This window comes from Typopeltis vanoorti, chromosome 22 (genome assembly GCF_054136105.1).
Source record: "Typopeltis vanoorti isolate ZY-2024b chromosome 22, IOZ_Tvanoo_1.0, whole genome shotgun sequence".
In the NCBI taxonomy this organism is placed as follows: Eukaryota; Metazoa; Arthropoda; class Arachnida; order Uropygi; family Thelyphonidae; genus Typopeltis; species Typopeltis vanoorti.
This window is the reverse complement of record NC_143570.1, coordinates 5,144,936-5,167,156: the sequence shown is the minus strand read 5'-3', so window position 1 is coordinate 5,167,156 and position 22,221 is coordinate 5,144,936. Positions and strand designations below refer to the sequence as shown.

The 22,221-nt window shown below is 35.0% G+C and overlaps 1 protein-coding gene across 2 annotated transcripts in view; it reads right to left on the bottom strand.

Annotated features, from left to right (window-relative positions):
- The window catches only part of LOC150094127 (IQ calmodulin-binding motif-containing protein 1-like), a 240,009-nt gene that overhangs the window by 124,195 nt on the left and 93,593 nt on the right, over positions 1-22,221 (bottom strand). For both annotated transcript variants that reach the window (XM_090412272.1, XM_090412273.1), the window contains exons 6-7: positions 22,026-22,091; positions 5,723-5,819 (exon numbers count right to left, since the gene is read on the bottom strand). In XM_090412272.1, the coding sequence (XP_090268398.1) occupies positions 5,723-5,819; positions 22,026-22,091 (163 nt within the window). The remainder of the gene's footprint in view (positions 1-5,722; positions 5,820-22,025; positions 22,092-22,221) is intronic.

Genomic DNA, 22,221 nt, shown 5'->3' with positions numbered 1-22,221 from the left:
ACAATAGTCCCCTTCTTACACATTTTTTTCAAAATCTCTGGATATCTCCTTATCTGCAATTGCAGCTTCGCCTATGATTAGAACATTATGTAGGCTATTTCTCGTTTTGAAATGCTCAAATCACCCAGCACTAACGTGGAATTCTTCTTCTTTTCCATCATTGCTAGCCCTTTCTTTCCAGGTTACAGAGAGACAATGCTTTTGATTTAATAAGGCCAGTGTTTAGCGGGATCCGTTTTTGGTTACAATCTTCGAACCCTGTAAAAAGAAGTCTCTCTAATTCGATCATTATAATACTTTGATTTCAAGTGCATGCATGATGAACTTGAAGCAGCCTTACCTTTCTCTTTGTATTCAGCAGTTGATTCACCCATTTCTGTGTTCTTGTCCAATCTTTGCTGTGGACTCGCCTTGTTCATTTTTCTTTATTATTTCAAGTTTTTCTTCTAATCAGATTACTTTTCGAATCATTTTCACACTTCTATTTTTTGCTCACTAATTCTTTTACTCATGATTAATGGTTAGAAAAATAATTTAAAATAAAAAAGTAAGGAAAACAATTGCATGAGATATGATCAGCAAAATGCTATGTAAAGCAGGCAACATAAATTTTGGCAGTAAATTCGGAACATAGTGTACAAGGAAATAGTGTAGTATGCCATTAAAAAATAACTTTGTAAAATGTTTCAAATCGGTAACTAAATTATTTCATCCCGGTGAGTGATTTTTTAAAATAGTTAGCCACAAAAAATGTATAGATCGAAAATTTTTAAAATCTGTAACATTTATTTTTTAGATGTATATAGGCGCACTAATCGAATTTTTGAGCTGCACTAATCGAATTTGGGTATCGAAAAAAATAACGCGCTAATCGAATTTGGGTAGCGAAAAAATGATGCACTAATCGAAAACGCACTAATCAGGGGCGCATTAATAGAGGGATTGATGTATTTACAAATTGAAATAAAGCATGTCAGAGTCATGCAGAAATAAAGAGGTTATGATGCCATTGTATAAGGCCTTGATCAGGCCTCATATAGATTACTGTGTACAGATTTCGTCACCAGGTTTTCATGGTGATGAGAATATCTTGGAGGGTCCAGAAAAGATTCACAAAGGTGGTCAGTGGTCTTTGGAATGTGGATACGAGGATAGATTGAGAGAATGTAAGTTGCAGAGCCTCGTGAATAGGAGTAAGAGAGGGAGATATGATCGAGACATATAAACTAGTCAGGGGGTTGTTATCAGGATGACATGGAAGAGATTTTTCATAGAATGGGAGAGCGAGCTAGAACAAGAGGCCATCACTGGAAACTGTATAAGGAGGGTGTGAGTAGAGGAGTGAGGAGAAGGTTCTTTGCATGGAGAATGGTTGGTGAGTAGAATGCATTGCCTGAGTGTGTTGTGAATGTAGGTTGGATGAGCATTGTTCGCAATAGTGTGTACCTCCCATGATGAGTATCTGACTCCATGGAGGTCAGATGATAATAATAATTCAAATATTTCTATTTCTTCCATCATCAGTGTTCATTAACATTATTGATTAACAAATGTTTCATTTAAAACTAGATTACAAACTTTACTCTCAGTTTCTTCTTTTTCACACCAATAATTCTTTTGTATGTGCTTGCATTCCATACTTTTCAACTTCTAAATCATTTATTGCAGGCAAAATTATTAACCTTTTACTTTCCCTTTTTGGTGTCTTTTAATGATGTCTCACATTTCTTTACAACTTTGCTTTTTATTTACTAACTTTATTAACCTAAATTCTAAATAATATTAAGATATTAAGGGACAAGCTAACAAAGAGAGGAGAGAAAGCATAAGATAAAGTCTGAGCATTTATGACATTATGGGACAAACACACACACAGAAAGAAAGAGAGAGAGAGCGAGAGCAAAGATTAGGAGGTTTCCTTCTCTTATGAGTTATAAAATTGTTTCACCAATTAAACTCTTTTCCACTTAAACAGAAAGGGAATTGAAGAAGTGACTTCTGTAATTATTTATTATTATATGAGGGGGATCTGGAAAGTTCTGATAAGCACCAAGACAAAAATGATATTAAAGCAACTGATATAACCACAAGAAAGAACATAATGGTAGCAGAGTTATGAAGGTAACTTATGTTCTTATATGCTTATATCCTCGTATGTTCTTTCTTGTGGTTATATCAGTTGCTTTAATATCATTTTTGTTCCAGGTGTTTATTAGAACTTTCTAGACCACCCCCCCATAATGTCTTTCACTTATGTCTCAATTTTTAAATCAAATAAATTAAATCAATGGTGAAGTAAAAGTTATCCTTTCCTGGTGAAAGTCATAGGTCTTCTTGGCACTGCAAGATGAAGCATGCCGACTGGCTTAGGGCTTGCTTTACTCGTGCAATCTTTTTTGTATTCTGCTTTATATTTTTATTTCACAAAGAGGGGTGCAAAAGTAGATTAGCCTCCTAGTGGTGCACCCCAGGCAATATGACTTTCACGACGAAATATCCTATACTATCTGGCAGTCAGACAATGCCATGGGATCTCCTGACTATTTGATTACATCGCATTTACTCAAAATGTCAAATCAGATGAGAAGCTCAGGCTCTTTCCAGAACCAGCAGACATGGCAACTTCAGTCCATATCTGTCAATTAAATATTGAAAGCATCAGCTGGCTTAAATGTCAGCGTTTTTCTAAAATACTCAAAAAAAAAATTAAATAGACGTAGTTGTTATCCAGGAGACATACATTGGTAAGGAACAGGATTTTCAGAAAAGGGGTAAAATTCCAGGATATGATCTAGTGGGCACAACACTCCACCAAGTATATGGCATTGCCACATATGTTCAGAGCAAGATTAATAATGTCTGCCTCATATCAACGTCAACCCAAGGAAATATCCATACTGTGACTGTAAAAATAGGAGAAATCACAGTCATCAATGTATACAAACCGTCGAATGTGATGTGGCCAACACGTGTTAGAGACTCAAGTCCACCCTTCAATTTATATAGGAGACTTCAACAGCTACCATGAAACTTGGAAATATAGGACTAATGACTTGAATGGCAAATCTCTTGTTGACTGGGCTGAAGATCATAACTACCATTTGATCTTTGGCGCAAAAGATAGGGGGACACCTTTAAGTCTGTGGCCTGGGATCAAGAATACAATCCAGATCTCTGTTTTGTTTCCAAGAGTATTAATGCTGAACCTTTGATGGCTAAAAGAAAAGTCTCGGAGGACTTACTTCCCCCATAGTCAACATCGACATGTATTCATTGAAGTGGGGCTGCAAGTACTGCTGATCTCCTCATTTTCTAGCTCTCATTGGAACTTCAGCAAAGAAACTGGAATGCCTTTTCTGAAAATCTGGACAAATGTCTCAGTTGAATACCACCCACAGCAAGGAACTATAGCAGATTTGTAAATGCTGTCATTACAGTCGCCAAAAAATATATCCTGAGAGGTTTTAGAAAAGAGTATATTCCGGGATGGGATGAAAAGAGTGAGACCCTTTATCAAGAATTTTTGGATTGTGAAGAACAAGAAATCACCGAGGAATTATTGCATAGCCTCGATGATGCTCATCGACTCAAGTGGACAGAGACTGTTGAATCTCTGGATTTTAAGCACTCTAGCTGCAGAACATGGGATCTGCTACGAAAACTAGGCAAAGTTTCACCGATAAGACGCCAGGAAGCCCAAGTGTCTCCTAATCAAGTTGCAAATCAAATACTATCATTGTCAAGAGCATCCCAGAATAATAGCCATGATACTCAAGTTAAAAGAGATCTTGATAAATTGAAAGAGACGGGCAATCAAGAATCTTGTTATTCTTTCCCCTTTCTTGTTACAGAAGTGACAGATGCATTGGAGGAAATGAAGCCGGATAAGGCTCCAGGGTTTGATGGAATGCATTTTGAGTTTCTACCACTGTGGTAAATATGCGCGTTTCTGCTATCAAAGTTTTACTCTGGTATTTTACAGACTGGACTTTACCTTCAGAGTTTAAAAGATCAAAAATAACAGCTATTTTGAAGCCAGGTAAACCAAATGAACAATAATAATACTATGCATCTTATTTCAGGGACAATCAAGAGTACTCCTATAGAATAGCTCCCTATTTTAAGAAATATTCCTCCTCCACTGTTAAGAAGAGCCAACGCCTTATGTAGGGAGTATAGAAAGATCCAGGAAAATCCCCATCTTCCAGTACATAGAGACGCTTCAAATTTAAATTCAAAATTAATAAATAGATTGAAATCGAGATATCCTCCTGTTAGTACTGCTATAAGATGCTAGAGGACAATTTTGACGTCAATCAATGGAGATGCCAACGGGAGGTGTTTGCAGATACAGACCTGCAAAACTTTCCCTGCATTGAAGAACAACCACCTGGATATGACCTTTCAGGTAAAACTTGGATTACTCTAAATCGGCTAAGGACTAACCACGGTTGATGTGCAAACTTTTTTTTCAAGTGTCAGAAAATTCGTTCCCCCACAATGTGACTGTGGAAGTGAGAAGCAGACCATTCAGCATATTCGCCAAGAATGCTCACTGAGAGCATATGAAGGAGAGGAACAAGTTTTCCTAGTTCCAACACTTGCGACTATTAATTAGATTAATAACTTAGATATAATAACTTGTAATATCTGACTGATAGATAATTTTAATTTTCGTATTTGTAATTTCTACTGGTGTTGTTTGTATATTTAATGTGTTTGTGCTATATACATATATTTAGAGATGTCAAGTTTAGATTTTTTATATATATGTCTATTTATATTTTAATTATATACATACTGTTATAATTGTCACCGACACTGCATATGTATGTTTCTTTTTCTTGTGATGTAATAGCCATATGATAAATAGATAATAATTTCACAAAGAATTTTGAATTGCTTATCAAACTTTGTTTCATCTGTATATGGCCTTGATCAAACAACATATAAACTACTCAACACAAACAACTTCAGCTTTGGGTGTAGTAATAATGTTTACCCAGCATTGGTAGAATGTTGGGCTAAAGAGAAGGGGAGTGCTGTAGAAGCTGAGCAGCAAGTAACCATTATGTGTTCAAGACTGAGATGTGAATAAACTGAGGGAAAGTAAGTTCTAGATAAATAGGAGGAAACACAAAATTGTGCAATATACACATAAGTTAGTGAAAGGATGTTACTGAAGAGATACAGAAATTTTTCATGGAACAGAAGATGGATGACGAAGATCCTTAGAAGTTAAGCAAGTATAAAAACACTAAAGGAGCAGATTCTTTGTATGGTGAATTAGTAAATGAATAAAATGGGCAATGAATTTGTGGTGCTTTAAAAAACTTTATTAAATAAATACTGCAATTTGCCATATCTACCATTATAAATATTTTGAATTGAATATTTATTCAATTTTAATGTTACTTAACTATAGTATAAGACTAAAACATAAGGTTACAGTTTTACTGTAGCCTTATGTTGTTATTTTTTATATTATATAAAGATATTTCATTATCAGAAGGCACAATTATGTGGCACAATGTAATTGTACCTTCAGTTAATTAACCAACCCTTCAACTATCTGACCAGAACTGCTTTCTTACTATGACCTAAGGGATTATTATATACACCAAAAAAAAACTTTAGATCAAAGTGAATGATTTGAGATTATTTCAATTGGTATTACTTCAATTCAAAAATTTTATTTAAGGGTTAAAAATATAATGCTTACTTTTTCTTCATGCAGACCACCTTTGCTATCACTCAGAAGGCACAAGTCTTCATCAAATCCTTTTCCCCACCATCTTTTAAGATACTGAGAAAGATCTCTGTGCGAAACAGTTCAAGATTTTAATCAAATAAAAAATAATCCAAAGTCAAAATCTATCTCATTTCTCTTCAAAATAAATTATTTTTACTACTGCAACTAGAGGAGCAAGAATAAAGAGTATATAATCAATTATCACTAAAACAAAAGTGTTTAACAAACTACCAAAATTTAATGAAACCAAACTGCAAGGAAAATGGTTAACAGAAATTACAATTGCAGGATTTACACACACAGATTTATTGTAAAAGAAATGAATAATAATAAATTAAACTTCTAAACAGCTTCATTAGGAAAATAAACATACAAGTGAATTATACAAAAAAAAATTGGAACACTTCTAACAGCTGCTGTTTTGAAACAACTAACATTAATGATAATACAGATGAACCACATGTCATTCAATATGAAATGAGCATGAAATATCCATTATTGTGCAAGGTCTTTAGATTAGGCATAATGAAAAATCTGATAGGTTACATGAATTTATAAAAAGACTTCCAAATGTCAGGAAATATGAGGCCTTAATCCCTGTTTGAAGTATCACACTATCGTTTTACCAATTATTCCTTAAATGTCCTTAAAAAGAGATTGTCTTCCAGGTAAGGCATCCAGGTAGAGGACTAATCTCCATTCATGATGGTCTGAGAACACATGTGTAGATAGAACCCCCCCTTTGATCTTTCCTGTTACATTTCAAGAATTTCAAATGTTTTTTTAATCTACCCCAATAAAAATTGCCACAGGTACGTGGGCTCTTGTCTATTCCAGAGCATATACAAAAAGAATTGCTGTCTTTTGGCAAATGCAGAGAATTATGTAGGGATGTGAAAAAGTTTAAAATAAATCATAATACTGACTTGTTTTAGAAATTGTGCTATACATCTAGAAACTGCCAATGTAGTATAAGGAAATGGTATTTTTTTTTTTACAGAAAGTTTTTTCAAGACAGGACAGGACTACATGAAAAATTTACATCACCACTAACTTCCTACCTACAATTTTCCTCAAAATCAATCTGTTACCTGTCAAGACTCCAACATTATCAGATCTTATATTTCTGTCTTCTAAGGCACTTTTTACTCTATCAATCCACCTATAACTTGGTCTTCCTCTGGGTCTTTTTCTGGCCAATCTGGCAGAGAAACTTGTTTTGCTAATCTTTCCTTTCCCATTCTGTTTAAGTGACCATACTATCTGAGATTAGCTCTGCTAACACATTCCTGGATGCTAATAATATCAAGTTCTTTCCTAATATCCTATTTTTAATATGATATTGCCATTGATGCCATCTGTTCATGCCCCTAATCTTTCTCAGGACTCTCATATCTGTGGTCTCTAGTCTTTGGTCAAGAGTTTTATTTCTAACCCAGCTCTCAAGATCCATAAGTTAAAATTGGTTTGAACACTGTCTTGTATACAGCTAATTTATCATAATTGATCAGGAGTGAGCTTGCAGCCATCCCATGGCAAAACATATTGCAAGGGAAAGATGTTAGCAGTGCTTGGGATAAAATCAGCGGGTATCTGAGGAAAGCAATATCAGATTGTGTCCCTATGGTCAGGAGGTCAAACAAGGCAGGCATTAGATGGATGAGCAGTAGTATCAAGCTTGAACTGCAAAAAAAGAAAATGTTATGGAGAATTTACAAGGAGAAGGGTGATCAGGACACCCATGAGCAGTACAAGGCTCAAGCTAGGAAGGTTACCAGCATAGTAAGAAAAGCTAAATCAGATTATGAGAAGACCTTAGCCAAAGAGATCAAGGGTAATCCCAAAGAGTTCTTCCGCTATGTGGCAAGTAAGAGGAAGAATGACTTCGGAAGGATAACCTTAGTGGGTGCTGATGGTATTGAGGTGACAAAATCAGATGTAATAGTCGAGTTACTGAGTGATCACTTCTCAAAAGTCTATCACCCAAGTGAGGATATCTCTATACCTATAGCAATACCTAATGTGAGAATTGAAGCTAAAGAATCAGAGGTATTAAATATATTGCAAAACTTAAATGCAAACACTGCGGTAGGCTTAGATGGAATATCAGCTCGGGTGTTGCGTGAATGTGCAAATGAATTGTCAACCCCTCTTACCTGGATATTTAATTTAAGTTTGAACTCTGGTATGGTCCCTAGGGAGTGGAAGTTAGGCAAAGTGGTTCCTTTGCATAAGGGTGGCTCTAAAACTGCGGTATTGAATTACAGACCAATCACCATCTCAGGAGTAGTGGTAAAAGTATTGGAAAAGTTGGTTAAAGACAAAATTCAAGAATGGGTGGATCAGGATATGATACTCTATAGAGGCCAACATGGTTTTGTTAAAGGTAGATCCTGCCTTAGCAATCTATTAACTATTCATAATAGAATAACATCCAAGTTGGACAAAGGAACTGGCTACACAGTGGTACTTCTGGATTTTGCTAAGGCTTTTGACAGGATACCCCATAGAACACTGTTACGCAAATTGGAGCAGATGGGAATGGATATTAAATTGGTGATATGGATAGGAGAATGGCTCAGGGAGAGATACCATAAGGTGGTGTATGGAGGAGCCGAGTCCAGAATGAGGCAGGTGACCAGTGGTGTACCTCAGGGCTCTGTGCTTGGGCCAATGTTGTTTAATTTGTATATAAATGATATAGGAAACGGCTTAAAGGGAGATATTCAGTTGTTTGCTGATGATGCAAAGTTGTGTAGTGCAATAAAAAATCAAGCTGATGTTGAAAGTTTGCAGGAGGATTTAAATAAGCTGGTAAAATGGGCAAAAGAAAATGGATGTCAGTTCAATGTGGAAAAGTGTAAAGTCATGCATTTTGGGATTAAAAGATTACCAGCTGTGTACTACATCGATGGAAAGGTACTCCAAGAGATTGATGAGGCTAGGGACTTAGGGGTATTGGTAGATAGGGAGATGAAGTTCAGAGGACACATTGCTAACGTGTCCAAGATTGCACATAGGATTACTTGGTTGTTGAGGAACACACTGACATCCAGAGATAAAGAGGTTATTATTCCCCTTTATAAAGCATTGATACTTCCACATTTGGATTACTGTGCTCAGGTCTGGTCACCTGGATTCCTTGGAGATCAGGAGGCTGTGGAGAGGGTTCAGAGAAGAGTGACCAAGTTGGTGAGTGATATAAAAAATACTCCCTACATTGATAGATTGAGAGCTTGTGGATTGCAGAGATTGGTTGATAGGCGAAGAAGAGGTGATATGATAGAAACATTCAAATTACTAAAAGGTTTTTATAGGATTGATGCAGGGGAAATGTTTCAGCTGTGTGATAGTGATGGAAGAACAAGAGGTCATCTCTGGAAATTAAAGAAGAGTGTGGTTAACAAAGGTGTCAGAACAAGGTTTTTTGCCTGGAGGGTGGTGAATGAGTGGAATTCATTGCCTGACTTAGTTGTGAGCTCTTCGTCTGTAAATGAATTCAAGAAGAGATATGACAGATATTGTTTTGCTAGTTTGGGTCTCCCGCGATGAGTCTACTGACTCCATGGAGATACCCGTAATAATAATAATAATAATAATAATAATAATAATTTAGTGTTGTGACTAATTTCTCTCTTATTCCATATACTACCATACCAGCTTTGTTGATTCTGTTGTCTATTTCCATATTTAATTTATCATCTTCCCTAAAAATCATGCCTAAGTAGAAATGTTTTACTTGTTCCATATGTTCTCCATTCACAATGCAGTTGATATTTTCAATGGTTCTGCCTATTTTCACTGTCTTTTGCTTGTTGTTGCTGACATTCATACCATATCTATTACAACAGTTATTCGCTTTAGTCAGAGAATCTTGCAGACTTGTACCAGATTTATTTAGAAGTATAACATCGTCTGCATAAAGTAAAGAGCTGAGATTAACATCTCCAATTTTGATATCAGGTTTAATACTGCTTTCATTCATAATGTGATCCATATAGATAATGAATAAAAGAGGGGATTTATGTACAACCTTGTCTGACACCAGATTTAACATTATACTATCTTCCTGTACTTCCCTCAATTCTGACTGCTGGCTTACAACTCAAATAAAGACTAATTATTGCATGATATAATGCTCCACTGACACTATACAACTGTATGGTGTCAGTGGAGCATTTTGAATAGCTTTTCACTTAGCACATTGTTCATATGCCTTTTCCAGATCAAACACAGATCTTTGTTGTATCCCCATGATTTATCAACTATTTGTCATAAAGTGAAAATCTGATGCTGACAGCCTCTATTTGGTATGAATCCAGCTTGTTCTTCACCAAGCTTCTCTTCCACAATCCTTCTCAACCATTTCTCAGCATACCTGCATAAATCTTACTAGGAACACTCAGTAGGGAAATAACTCTGTAATTCACACATTCAGTTTTATTTCCCTTTTTATATGTGGGTGCTATGAGTGCGCTACTCCAATAATCTGGAATTTGTCCCTCTGTCCAGGCCTTCTGAAGTATACAGTGCAGCCATTGTAAGACTTTTATACCTCCATTTGTCAGCATTTCTGGTAGAATATCATCTACTCCTGCTGCCATTCCACATTTCAGGCTTTTCATGGCTTTTTTCAACTTCAATTATGGATATATATTCCTGACTGCATGCCTGGTCAGTGTTTCATTTAGCAATTTCTCAAAGTAATTACTCCATACTTTAAAGATATCTTTTCTTTAGTTTTCATGTTACCTTTATCATCTGTAATTTCTTTTACAGCACTCTCTCCTCCATTTCTGAGCTTTTTCAACAACCTCCACAATATTTTGCTACCTTCTTGATATTTATTTTCTATGTTCTTACCAAAGTTTTACCATGACTTTTGTTTAGCTAGTTTTACACAGTGTTTAGCTTTCTTACATTTGTCTCTGTATTCTCTAAGTGCACAAGCTGACATATTTGCCAGGAACTCTTGATATGGTTTCTTCTTTTCCTTCACTACCTCTTTAACCTCCTGTGTCCACCACATATGCTATGATGTGTCCACTATGTGTGCACCACATATACTGATGATGTGTTCTCCATTTAGCCACATAACTTGGACCCATCAGATTCTTTTCTACTCCATCACAACAGTCAGTATCCCCAGAATTCAGTTTACTACAGAAAAAGAAAATAATACCAACCTGCCATTTCTGGACACTGTAATCACACATCTTTAAACAATTGCACTCTTTCTTTCTCAGCACCTACCGAAATGGGTAGATACTCCAACTTTCTCATCATCCTCCCTCCCAACATAGTATCATTAAAACCTTCATCAGCAGAACTTCCAACTATTGTTCAAACCAGATTTCTCTCATAGCTGAACTCTACCTTTATTTGCTAAACCTTCCTGTTCAATGGCTACAATACCAAAAAATTAACAAAATAGTTGTTCCTTCCATCACCTCACATCCCTTTCAACATACATATTATAGCGGCCTCCAAAGCAATTTAGTGCAGCTCCCGAAGCCTCAAGGAAAGATTTTAAAAAAATGATGATTGCTTTTTATAATCATCATCATCATCAAATTCCTGCCATGTACACTCAAAGGGTGTACAGGATATGATAGTACTAAATGAAAAATTTACATTATTACTAACTTCCTATCTACAATTTTCCTCCAAATCAGTTTGTTACTTGTCAAGACTCCAATGTTATCAGATCTTATATTTCTATCGTCTAAGGCACATTGTACTGTATCAATCCACCTATATCTTGGTCTTTCTCTGGGTCGTTTTCCTGCCAACCTGGCAGAGAACACTTGTTTTGCTAATCTTTCTTCGCCCATTCTGTTTAAGTGACCATAACACCTGAGATTAGCTATGCTAACGCATTCCTGGATGTTGACAATGTCAAGTTCTTTCCTAATTTCCTCGTTTTTAATATGATATTGCCATTGATGCCATCTCCTCATGCCTATAATCTTTCTCAGGACTGTCATATCTGCGGTCTCTAGTCTTTGGTCAAGTGTTTTACTTCTGACACAGCTCTCAGATCCATAAGTTAAAACTGGTTTGAACACTGTCTTGTATATAGCTAATTTAGTGTTCCGACTAATTTCTCTCTTATTCCATATGAATTTATTCAATTGACTTCCTACCATACCAGCTTTGCTGATTCTGTTGTCTATTTCTATATTTAATTTACCATCTTCAGTAAAAATCGTGCCTGAAAAGTAGCTGAAATGTTTCACTTGTCCCACAGGTTCTGGTCGAATATCATCTACTCCTGATGCCTTTCCACATTTCAAGCCTTTGATGGCTTTTTCTACTTCAACAAAACTTAAATACATATCCTACTTCAAGTATGGATATGTATTCCTATATAATTAACCTATTTTAGCCTGTTTTTGTTTAGGAGTGTCCCTTATATTTAATACATTGGCTAATATAACTCAAAAGGGGTATATATATATATATTTAGGGCATTATGGGTGAGTATAGAAGGCAATTATGGCAGAATAAAAAATGTGGAAAAATTATGTACATACCTTGTTTTTGGTTTAAAGATGCCTTCTAAATCCAAGGCGCTTGTTGAAAGGTTGTGTGTAAACGGGGGGGGGGAGAACATGGGGATGTACTTGAGACATGGGAAATAAGTTTGGGAACCCGGGTTACATTAATAATATATATATAAATATATATATATATTATTTTGTTGTGGGGAGAGGGGGGGAAAGAAGGGGAAGGGTATCCTTATGTGGAAACTGGGGCAAGGGTTTACGGGGTGTGGACCGTTTCGGTCATCGTCTGACCATCGTCGGAACTTTGTGGGAATGACTGTAGGGCTATGTCAAGGCTGCAAGATGTATCTGCCAAACTTGGGCATTTGTTGTCGCTAGATGGCCGGAGGCATGGCTTAATTTGTAAGTTTTGGAACGTCCAACATTCGGAAATTAGGTAGGGGCGGTGGACGTTGATAGAATTACCATCGCATTTTATGGCAATAGTTTCGGATATTCTAAGCATCGTTTCGTTTTCTTGTTTGTCAATGATTATGGCTTTGTCAATTTGGAGGATGTGTTTTAGTTCAAGGGAGTGAGCTGCAATTTCAGTCTTCCCTGTACTCTGTGGTTTGTTTTTCTTTTTGATGTTGCGATGTTTTTTTGTGTTCAGATATTCTGGAATGGGAATATTGCAATCCCTGAAGTGCTCTTGTAGTCTAGTCCATAACGACCTAATTGTAGAGCCCGTGTAGGTGAAAAATTTCCTTGTCACCCGTGTAGGTGATTAGTCTACAATTTTCCTTTTTGACAAGGAAATTTGTAGACTACGTTGTGGTGTTCGAATAATTCTTTGTGAGTGAGAGATTAAGTAGGTTTTAGGAGAGTTGCTAATTTATGGTTTGTGGTGAATATTAGCTTATAGTCCGTGTTTTTGAAAATGTATTTGTAAGCCTTGTATGTGTTTTGGATGTATGGCAATTTGATGACCATACGTGTCAGGGAAGTCTGCTTTTGTTGTATTATTGTTAAGACGGGATTTTGCCGTATAGTTCGTGTAATTTATTAGATGCGTGGGGTAGTTGCGATTTTTGAAAACCTGTGTTAAATACTTGAGTTCAGTGTAAAGAAAATTGCTGTTGGTGGAGAATTTGTAAGCATTGATAAATTGTGATAGGATGACTGATTTTTTAACGGAATATGGGTGGTATGAATTGATATGGAGGTAGTTTCCAACATGTGTGGGTTTGTGAAATATCTTCGTGGCAATTCTGTTATGGCTTCTGATTAATGTAAGATTTAAGAAATTGATGGATTTGTTCTGTTCTGTTCTGTTTCCATGGTGAATTGTAGTCGGTTGCTAAAATCGTTGAGGGACGTTTGTAAGGCGGAGATGTGTGAGGGTTTGCCGATGCATAGAATATCGTCTACGTATCTTCCATAGAAGGTGATGCCGGGGGGAGGGAAGGGGGGAGTAGAAGTGATTCAATGTGTGCCAGGAATAACTCCGCTAATTGTCCACTGATGTTTTGGCCCATTGGGAGACCGAAAATTTGAACATATAAGGAGTTGTTGAATTTAAAGAAGTTGGCAGATATTGTGAGTTTAATCAAACTAATGATGTCATTTGGTGTTAATTTTGTGCGTGTGTGTGTGTAGGGTGTGGTCCTCGGAGAGTAGTGTGTGTACGATGTCTAAAGTTTTGGGAACATCCACGTTGGTGTATAATGAAGTTGCATCTAGTGAGGAGAGGATGTCATCCTATGATGGAGTAGTGTTGCTTAATTTCCAGAATAAGTCATCTGTATTTTTGATCATACAGATAGACGTTGTTAGTAGTGGTTTGATGAGTTTGGTAACAAATTTTGATAAAGGAGCTGTGGAGCTACAAGAACACCACTACAGTTCCTTTATCAAAATCATCGGGAATTCTTCCCTCTGTCCAGGCATTCTGAACTATGCAGTGCAGCCACTGTAAGACTTTTATACCACCATACTTCAGCATTTCTGGTCGAATATCATCTACTCCTGCTGCCTTTCCACATTTCAAGCCTTTGATGACTTTTTCTACTTCAAGTATGGATATGTATTCCTGACAGCATGCCTGGTCAGTGTTTTCTACCACTGTGCTGTCATCACTGCTTGTTTCATTTAGCAGTTTTTCAAAGTAATTACTCCATACTTCAAGGATATCTTTTTCTCCCATTTTCATGTCACTTTTATCATCTCTAACTCCTTTTACAGCACTCTTTCCTCCCTTCCTAAGCTTCTTCAACAACCTCCAGAATATTTTGCCACCTTCTTGATATTTATTTTCTATATTCTTGCCAAAGTTCTCCCATGAATTTTGTTTCACTAGTTTTACACAGTGTTTAGCATTCTTGCATTTGTCTCTGTATTCTCTAAGAGCACAAGCTGACTTATTTGACAGGAACTTTTTATATGCTTTCTTCTTTTCCTTCACTGCCTCTTTAACTTTCTGTGTCCACCAGGGAGTTCTGATTTTTTTATCCTTGCAGACAACCTCACCACATGCCTCTCTGGCAGAATCAATCAATGTTTTCTTCAAAGTTTGCCACTGAATCTCCAAGGTTTGATTCCTGTTCTCAAACTCTTTCATTTTTGTTTCAATAATCATTGTGTATTTTAGTCTACAGTGCACATCTGAGAGCTGCTGAACTTTTATTCACTTTAAAACTTTCTTACATGTTATTCTTTTCAATATGAAATTCAATTTTATCCTGCTCAAGACTAAATAGTGATCGCTTCCAATTTCAAATCCTCTGTACACTCTGGTGTCCTGCACCAGGGAGAAAACATCACTATCAACAATAACGTAGTCAATGAGACTTTTCTTATTCCTTGCCTCTTCTCTCCATGTGAATTTGTGCACATTTTTATGTTGGAACATGGTGTTAGTAATAACCAGTCCACGTCCTGAGCAGAAATCCAACAAATATTTGCCATTATTATTAGCTTTGCTTTTTTCTCCAAATTTTCCCAATATATTTTTGTATGTCTCACAATCATTTCCTACTCTGCTATTTAGATCCCCAACAAGGACCAACTTTTCCTTTTTAATTGTGTCAGTTACTTTTCTAAAGCCTCAAAAAATTCCTCCACTTCTACCTTAGTAGAACCTTCTGTGGGAGCATAGGCACAAATAAGTCTCATTGTCCAGTTCCCCATTCTCATATTTGCCCACATTACTTGCCATTCAAGAAGATTAGCCTCGCATTTTGTGTTGAATACTATGGCTACTCCTTCTTTTCCTTGATTGTCATTTCCTGAATATAACATTTTGTATTTATTGTTCAGAAAGATCTTACCAGTTTTGTCTTTTTTGTTTCGGTCACCCCTATTATGTCGATCTGGTACTTATCAAATTCCTCAGCTAGCTCCATTTCTTTGCCATTCAGGCTTCTTATGTTGATAGTACCGATCTTTAACTCTGGTGATGTTGAGTTGGGGTTTGTTTTCAGATTTGTTCCAGTAGCTGACTTTTCGCTGTTCGCCCTGGTTCCCTGGCGAAAACAATGGGGGCCCTTGTTTAACCAGGTGACGCCCCAGCCCGCATGAAATTTTGTCATGTCGTACCATCATTTTTTATTTTGGTTTAACCAATAAGAATACAATTTGGTCGGCTAAATCCCAAATTGCCAGCCCATCCTCATTCGTTCAGTATCCAAGTAGATACCCAACAGGGTGCACCACGAGAAGGTGAGGATTCGACATTAGGTCAGAAGCCCTGGTCGGTTCTCCGCATTCCTTTAAAGGCTATATGGAGATCTCCTCTCAGTTATACAGCTTTGACCCTTAAGCACCCCGCTTTTTATAATAAAACAGAAATACTGTATTTACTCAAATATAGCTTGCCCTCGCATATGACTCACACCCCTGAACCCTGATTTTACTTTATGAAAAAAGCAATTAAAAAGTTTTGCATGTACTGTACATCGCACACGAAAATAAAGTTTAACCACACTCACGTCAGAACAATAACTCGCTCCCTGTGGTAAACAACATGCCTTCCCCAACTGCAATTAGAGACAACTGGTATAAAAACAGCACTAACTAATGAATCACATGTCCCTTCCCAAATTAACCATGCTGTTTAGACTTAAGCAAACCATATATGTTTCACCGGCAAACAAAGTATCTAACTAAAATTTACTGTTTTTAGTTAGATGTGTGTGAGTGCCCCACTAACTCAAACACGAAGCTGCAATAAAATTCATAAACATGTTAAAACTAAGACATATAGAGTGAATATTGTTAAGACAGTTTCAGATATTATGGAATTTGGTTGAAAAGAATTAGCGTTTCAGCTCAAAAATGTCGGCTTGACTTTGTGTTTCGGTAACGCGATCTTTTGTTAATACCGCACCAATCATATCCACATCTTCATAGCTGTTCTATCTCTACTGGCCTACCATTGCTGCCTATTTCACATTTTGCTTTCACTTCTCCGACATTCGTGAAGGATGTTCATTACATATCTAAAACCTTGTAAATTACTTGTAATTTTTACTTGGGATGATGGGAAAGAAGATGATGCTATTTGAATAGATGACTTTGACAACGTGCACAAGGAAACCGCTCTGGAGGCAGGAAGTAGCTATAACAAAGAGGAGATTCTTGGTAAGTACCCAATTTTCAGTTTTTTTTCTGAAAACTTTAGTTTCTAAAAATCGCAGCATATATCTGGCACCATGATTTTTTAGCTTTAATTTTGGGGGAAAAAAAAGTGCGAGTTATATTCGAGTAAATACGGTATCAATTTATTCGTTTTCATACGACATTTATAGTTACAATATGGATGCAATGACTTGCTATAATACAATTGCAGTAATAAAAATTTATATCGCAATTTCAATGTTAGATCCGATCCTAATCAAACGTAAACTATATAGTTACAATATGGATACAACAATCTGCTATAATATAATTGCAGTAATAAAAATTTATGTCGTAATTTCAAGGTTAGATCCGATCCTAATCAGTCATAAACTATATTTATGCTTTCATTGTTAATTTACAGCACGCTGCTGGTAGTCTACTGAAAAAACTGAATTCTATTGGCCACCAGCTGTTCACATGACACGCAGCATATGCACTCATGGGAATTCAGCTATGAGTTTATAATTGCCTGCTACAGTCAATCTGTCATCTTTGAAGTCAGTGCGGCGAACACAATTCAATGACAATCTAGCAGTGAGAGAATCCCTTTTATTATTATTTTTTATTTTTATTTGCAATAGTATCATGCACTGGTCTACAGTTTTGTGCGGTTTTATTCAAACATTTTTATAAAAATTGTTAATTTTTATAAAAATTGCTGATGAGAGGAGAAAATTTCAAGAAAAATGGGAATTAAATTACTTCTGCACTGAAACAAAGGACAAAATTGTGTGCATTATTTGTAACAAAACAATTAGTGTCGCCAAAGAATATAATATAAAAAGGCACTACGATAAAATTCACAAAGAACAATATTCACGCTTTGAGGGTAAACTGAGAGAAGAAAAATTAAGAAGTATGAAGAATTCACTTCAAAGTTAACAAGTATTTTCAAAAATTATGAAAGATAATGAATCAGCAGTGAGAGCCAGTTATGAAATCAGCTATTTATTGGTGAAACATTCCAAACCTTTTAGTGACGGTTCCTTGGTTAAGGAATGTATGATAAAAGCAGTCGAAAATGTATGTCCCAAAAATGTGCAAGTATTTCGCGATATTTCTTTGTCCAAAAATACTGTGATCAAAAGAATAACCGAAATGGCAGATAATCTGCGTGACCAGTTGCAAGAAATATCCACAAACGTACAGTGCTTTTCAATTGCACTTGATGAAAGTTTCGATATTCACGACGTGGCTCAAGTTGCTTTGTTTCTTCGGGCTTGCGACAACAATATGAATATTACTGAAGAGTTCTTGGAAATGATTCCCATTCATGGAACCACTACAGGGGAAGACATTTTGATGCCATGTGGGGCATTTTTGAAAAATATCAACTTCCTCTGAACAGGCTCGTAGCAGTGACAACCGATGGTGCTCCAGCAATGACAGGCAAAAATAAAGGTTTTTGTGTCAAGACTTGCAGCAAAGTTAAAGGAAATGTATCCAGACATTCCAAAACTGCAATCTTTCCACTGCATTATTCCAAAATGTTGGAAATGAGCAGCGTACTTAAGCCTGTGACAAATACCGTGAACTTCATCCGATCCAGAGGCCTCAATCACCGCGGTTTGCACAATTTCTAAAAGACTTGGAGAGTGAATTTGAAGGGCTACCTTATTACACAGAGATTCGTTGGTTATCTTGTCATAAGGTTCTAAAAAGCTTTTTTTTACTTTTAGAGGAGATCAAATTGTTCCTAGAAATGAAAAATCATGATGTTGCATTTCTTAATGATCAGACATGGGTACAAGATCTGGGATTCTTAGTTGATATTACAGGACATTTGAATGATTTAAATGTCAAACTTCAGGGGAAAGATCAGTTAATAACACACATGTATGATGCACTGGCAAGTTTTAGATGTAAGTTAGTTTTGTTTCAAAATCATTTAAAAGAGAATATTCTAAATTACTTCCCTATGTGTGAACAGTTGAACAATAAGAATCAAAGTTTTATCTTTTCTCAATACTGTCCCAAACTAGAAATGATAAAGGAAGAATTTGATAGGCCATTTAAAGATTTCAAGGAGCAAGAAGAAATTTTTTCGCTTTATACGGATTCTTTTTCCTTTAATTTCAAAAAAAGCTCCTATTTGTATTCAAATGGAACTTATTGATTTCCAAAATGATTCCATTCTAAAAGCAAAATACCAAGAAGTTGGTGTAACAAAAATATAGTTATTTAGGTCAAAAATATCCGGAAATAAAAAAGTTTGCAGCAAAAAATTCTATTTTATTTTGGAAGCACTTATTTATGTGAACAATTATTCTCATGTATGAAAGGTAACAAAACAGCTCACAGATCAAGATTAACCAACTTCAACCTTTCTGCCATAATGAAGGTCGTATGCTCACAATCTTTGAGTCCAAATTTTGACAGGCTGGTTAATAATAAACGTTGTCAAGTGTCGGGAAAAAAATAAAATACTGAAATTAAATTATTATAATTATATTATGCAAGTATATATATATATATACTGTACACCCATTGAGGGTACATGGCAGGAATTTGATGATGATGATGATGATGAGGTGTGTGTATATATATATATATATATATTTTTTTTTTTTTTAACCCAAAAATATTATAATTTTTCCCCAAAATATTTTCAGTAACATTTAAAAATTCCTTTAAAAATTCAAAATATAGGCTCCCCCCCCCCACCAAAAAAAAAATATAGAAGTATTTTATTTCAACGCAAACACAAAAAATTTCAAATTAACAGGATGCTCTGTAAATTTTTGTGATGGTTATTAATGAGAGTTTATACTTTTTTTTTAGAATGTATAAATATATAAATATTTGATTTATTTAAATAAATTTAATTTCGTTTTAATTTGGATTAAATGCTATCTATTGTAAATATTAATATAATAAAAATATTCTTTATATTATTTTTTTTAGTTGTCATAATCATTATAATATTATTTTATGTCTTGTAATGCTTAGAATAAATAAAATTTTTGTTATTAATTTTCCAATTTATTTATACTAATTTTTTCACTTCCCTTCGATTCTAATTAGTGCAGGTTTTTTTAGTTGAAAATTTTTGTAGCCCACTTGAGATACAGTTTTATAGCAAATAGCCTGCAGTCCAATTTGAGTTTGACACTCCTGTATTATAGTAATGCGATTACCATTCCCTATATCCAAGGCACCTCGAGAAGAAAAAAAAAATAGAACTTTAAAGAAATAATCTCTGCACTGCTTTCAAACCTTGTTTAGAACTGGGGCTCATCTGATCTTGCCTAATCCACTTCCTCCCTTCTCTGTTCCAGATGTTTACAAGGTTCCTTCTTCTTGCAATTTGTCATGTTATAAAAAAAAAAAAAAAAAAAAAAAAAACTGGGAGATATGCCAACATCCATCTTGGGGAATACAAGAAATACATCTGCCACCACAATTATGGTCAGTTAGGTCTAGGTGACCATGACTTGGATACCTTCCACAGAATCAAATGGGAAAAAAAAACTACAGTAAATGAAACTTGAAAGACCTTATTAGTATCAACAGCAGATTTAAAAAATCAGCTTAATCTAAATAAATATGGTTGTGTTAAACTTCTCAAGATTTGGGAAACATTAATTCTTAGATCTCCCAGCCAACAGCACCCACAGAAGGCATTGCTCACAGGACTTTAGGCTTCTAGTCTAACTTCTTCCATTTATTGTTTTGTGTATATTATTACAATTTTTATATTGTATCCCAGAAGATGTCTCAGTAAAAAAGATGCAATGTTGAAACAATTAAACATATGCTTAATTATTTCTTTATGATATATTAATTCCATTAAACCTAATTATGAGCAATACTTCGCCACTTACATTTTTAGACTAAAGTTGAGATAACCTTTGAACTTCAAATTCCTATCCACCATAACTTCAAGATCCCTAGCCTCATCAGATTTCCAAGCATAATCATACAAATATAATATAATATGCCATTAGAAATCCCATCACGCCAAACTGCATAACTTTATTAACATTGAAAACTGTGTTCAAGCATATTCAAATCATTCTGTAAGTGCTGTATATTAGTGACATCCCTAACTTCCTTATCTATCTTTGAATCTTTAAAAACAATATAAATTATAATTAATTTTTAAGTTGAATGATTCATTTTTAAATTAAATTATAATTAATTTTTAAGTTGAATAATTCATTTTTAATTTAAATTATAATTCAATTTTAAGTTGAATGATTCGTTTTAAAAATGAATTATAATTTAATTTAAAATTTGAATGATGAGTGATGATCATTCATTGATTTGCAGTTTAGATGGATTGTAATTTTTCAGTGAACTGTTGGTTTTCAATTACAGTACTTGCCATTCAACAAATTGCATTTTTAGTGAATTGTTGATCAATGAATTGTATTTTTGGAGAAACCATCTTCTGATGAACTGCTTTTTCAGTTAAATGCTGTTCAGTGAATTGCTTTTGGATTAGCTGTTTGCTAATCAAAAATTGCTTTTTCAGTAAATTGCTTTGGGTGAATTGGTGTTTGATAAATTGTCTTTGAAGAAATTGTTTTTACTAAATTTTCTGTAGTATTCTGCAGAGTTTGGTAGATAGGATTGAGCATACAAGTTGAGAACAAGTGGAAAAACAAAAGGTAATCACTGGAAAATGTATAAAAGTTAGGTAAGAAGAAGAAGTGAAAAAGGAGATTTTTTTGCATGAAAAGTAGTGAATGAGTAGAATGCAATGCTAGAGTGGGTGGGCAATGCTCAGATGCCACATCTTTTCATGGTTAGATATGATATGTATATGATATGTATTAATAGTGAAATATATGGTCTGTGAGAGTTTGGCCTCCTAAAATAAGTCTTCAGACTGTAAAGATCCAGAAATAACAGTAATACTGATATACTTTATTAGCATCATAGTTAATTCCCATGAAGAGACACTATCATTATGAGAAATTTGACTTGTGGTTTGATACTCTAATTAATAACTATTCATGGGTTATATATTTTCCTTCCATCTCTCATAAACACGACAATCTACAAAAACATAAAAATTCCATAAATATAACTTACAGTTAGATTAAATAAATAAAACATAAATTAGTTATTTTTATATCTATTATTAATTTTTCACTTACTGAATGCTGTAGTTTTTATCCTGCATGATGAAGCTTTTCAAAATCGCTAAGGCTGCTATGGTTTGCCTACAAAGGAAATTTCAGCTAAAAATTACCTTTTTTTTTTTTAATGAAAACTATTTGAGAGAAAAATATTCTTTAATATTTTGAAATATACAACCTTTTAAAGATTTTAACTATGAGATCTAGCAGAAAA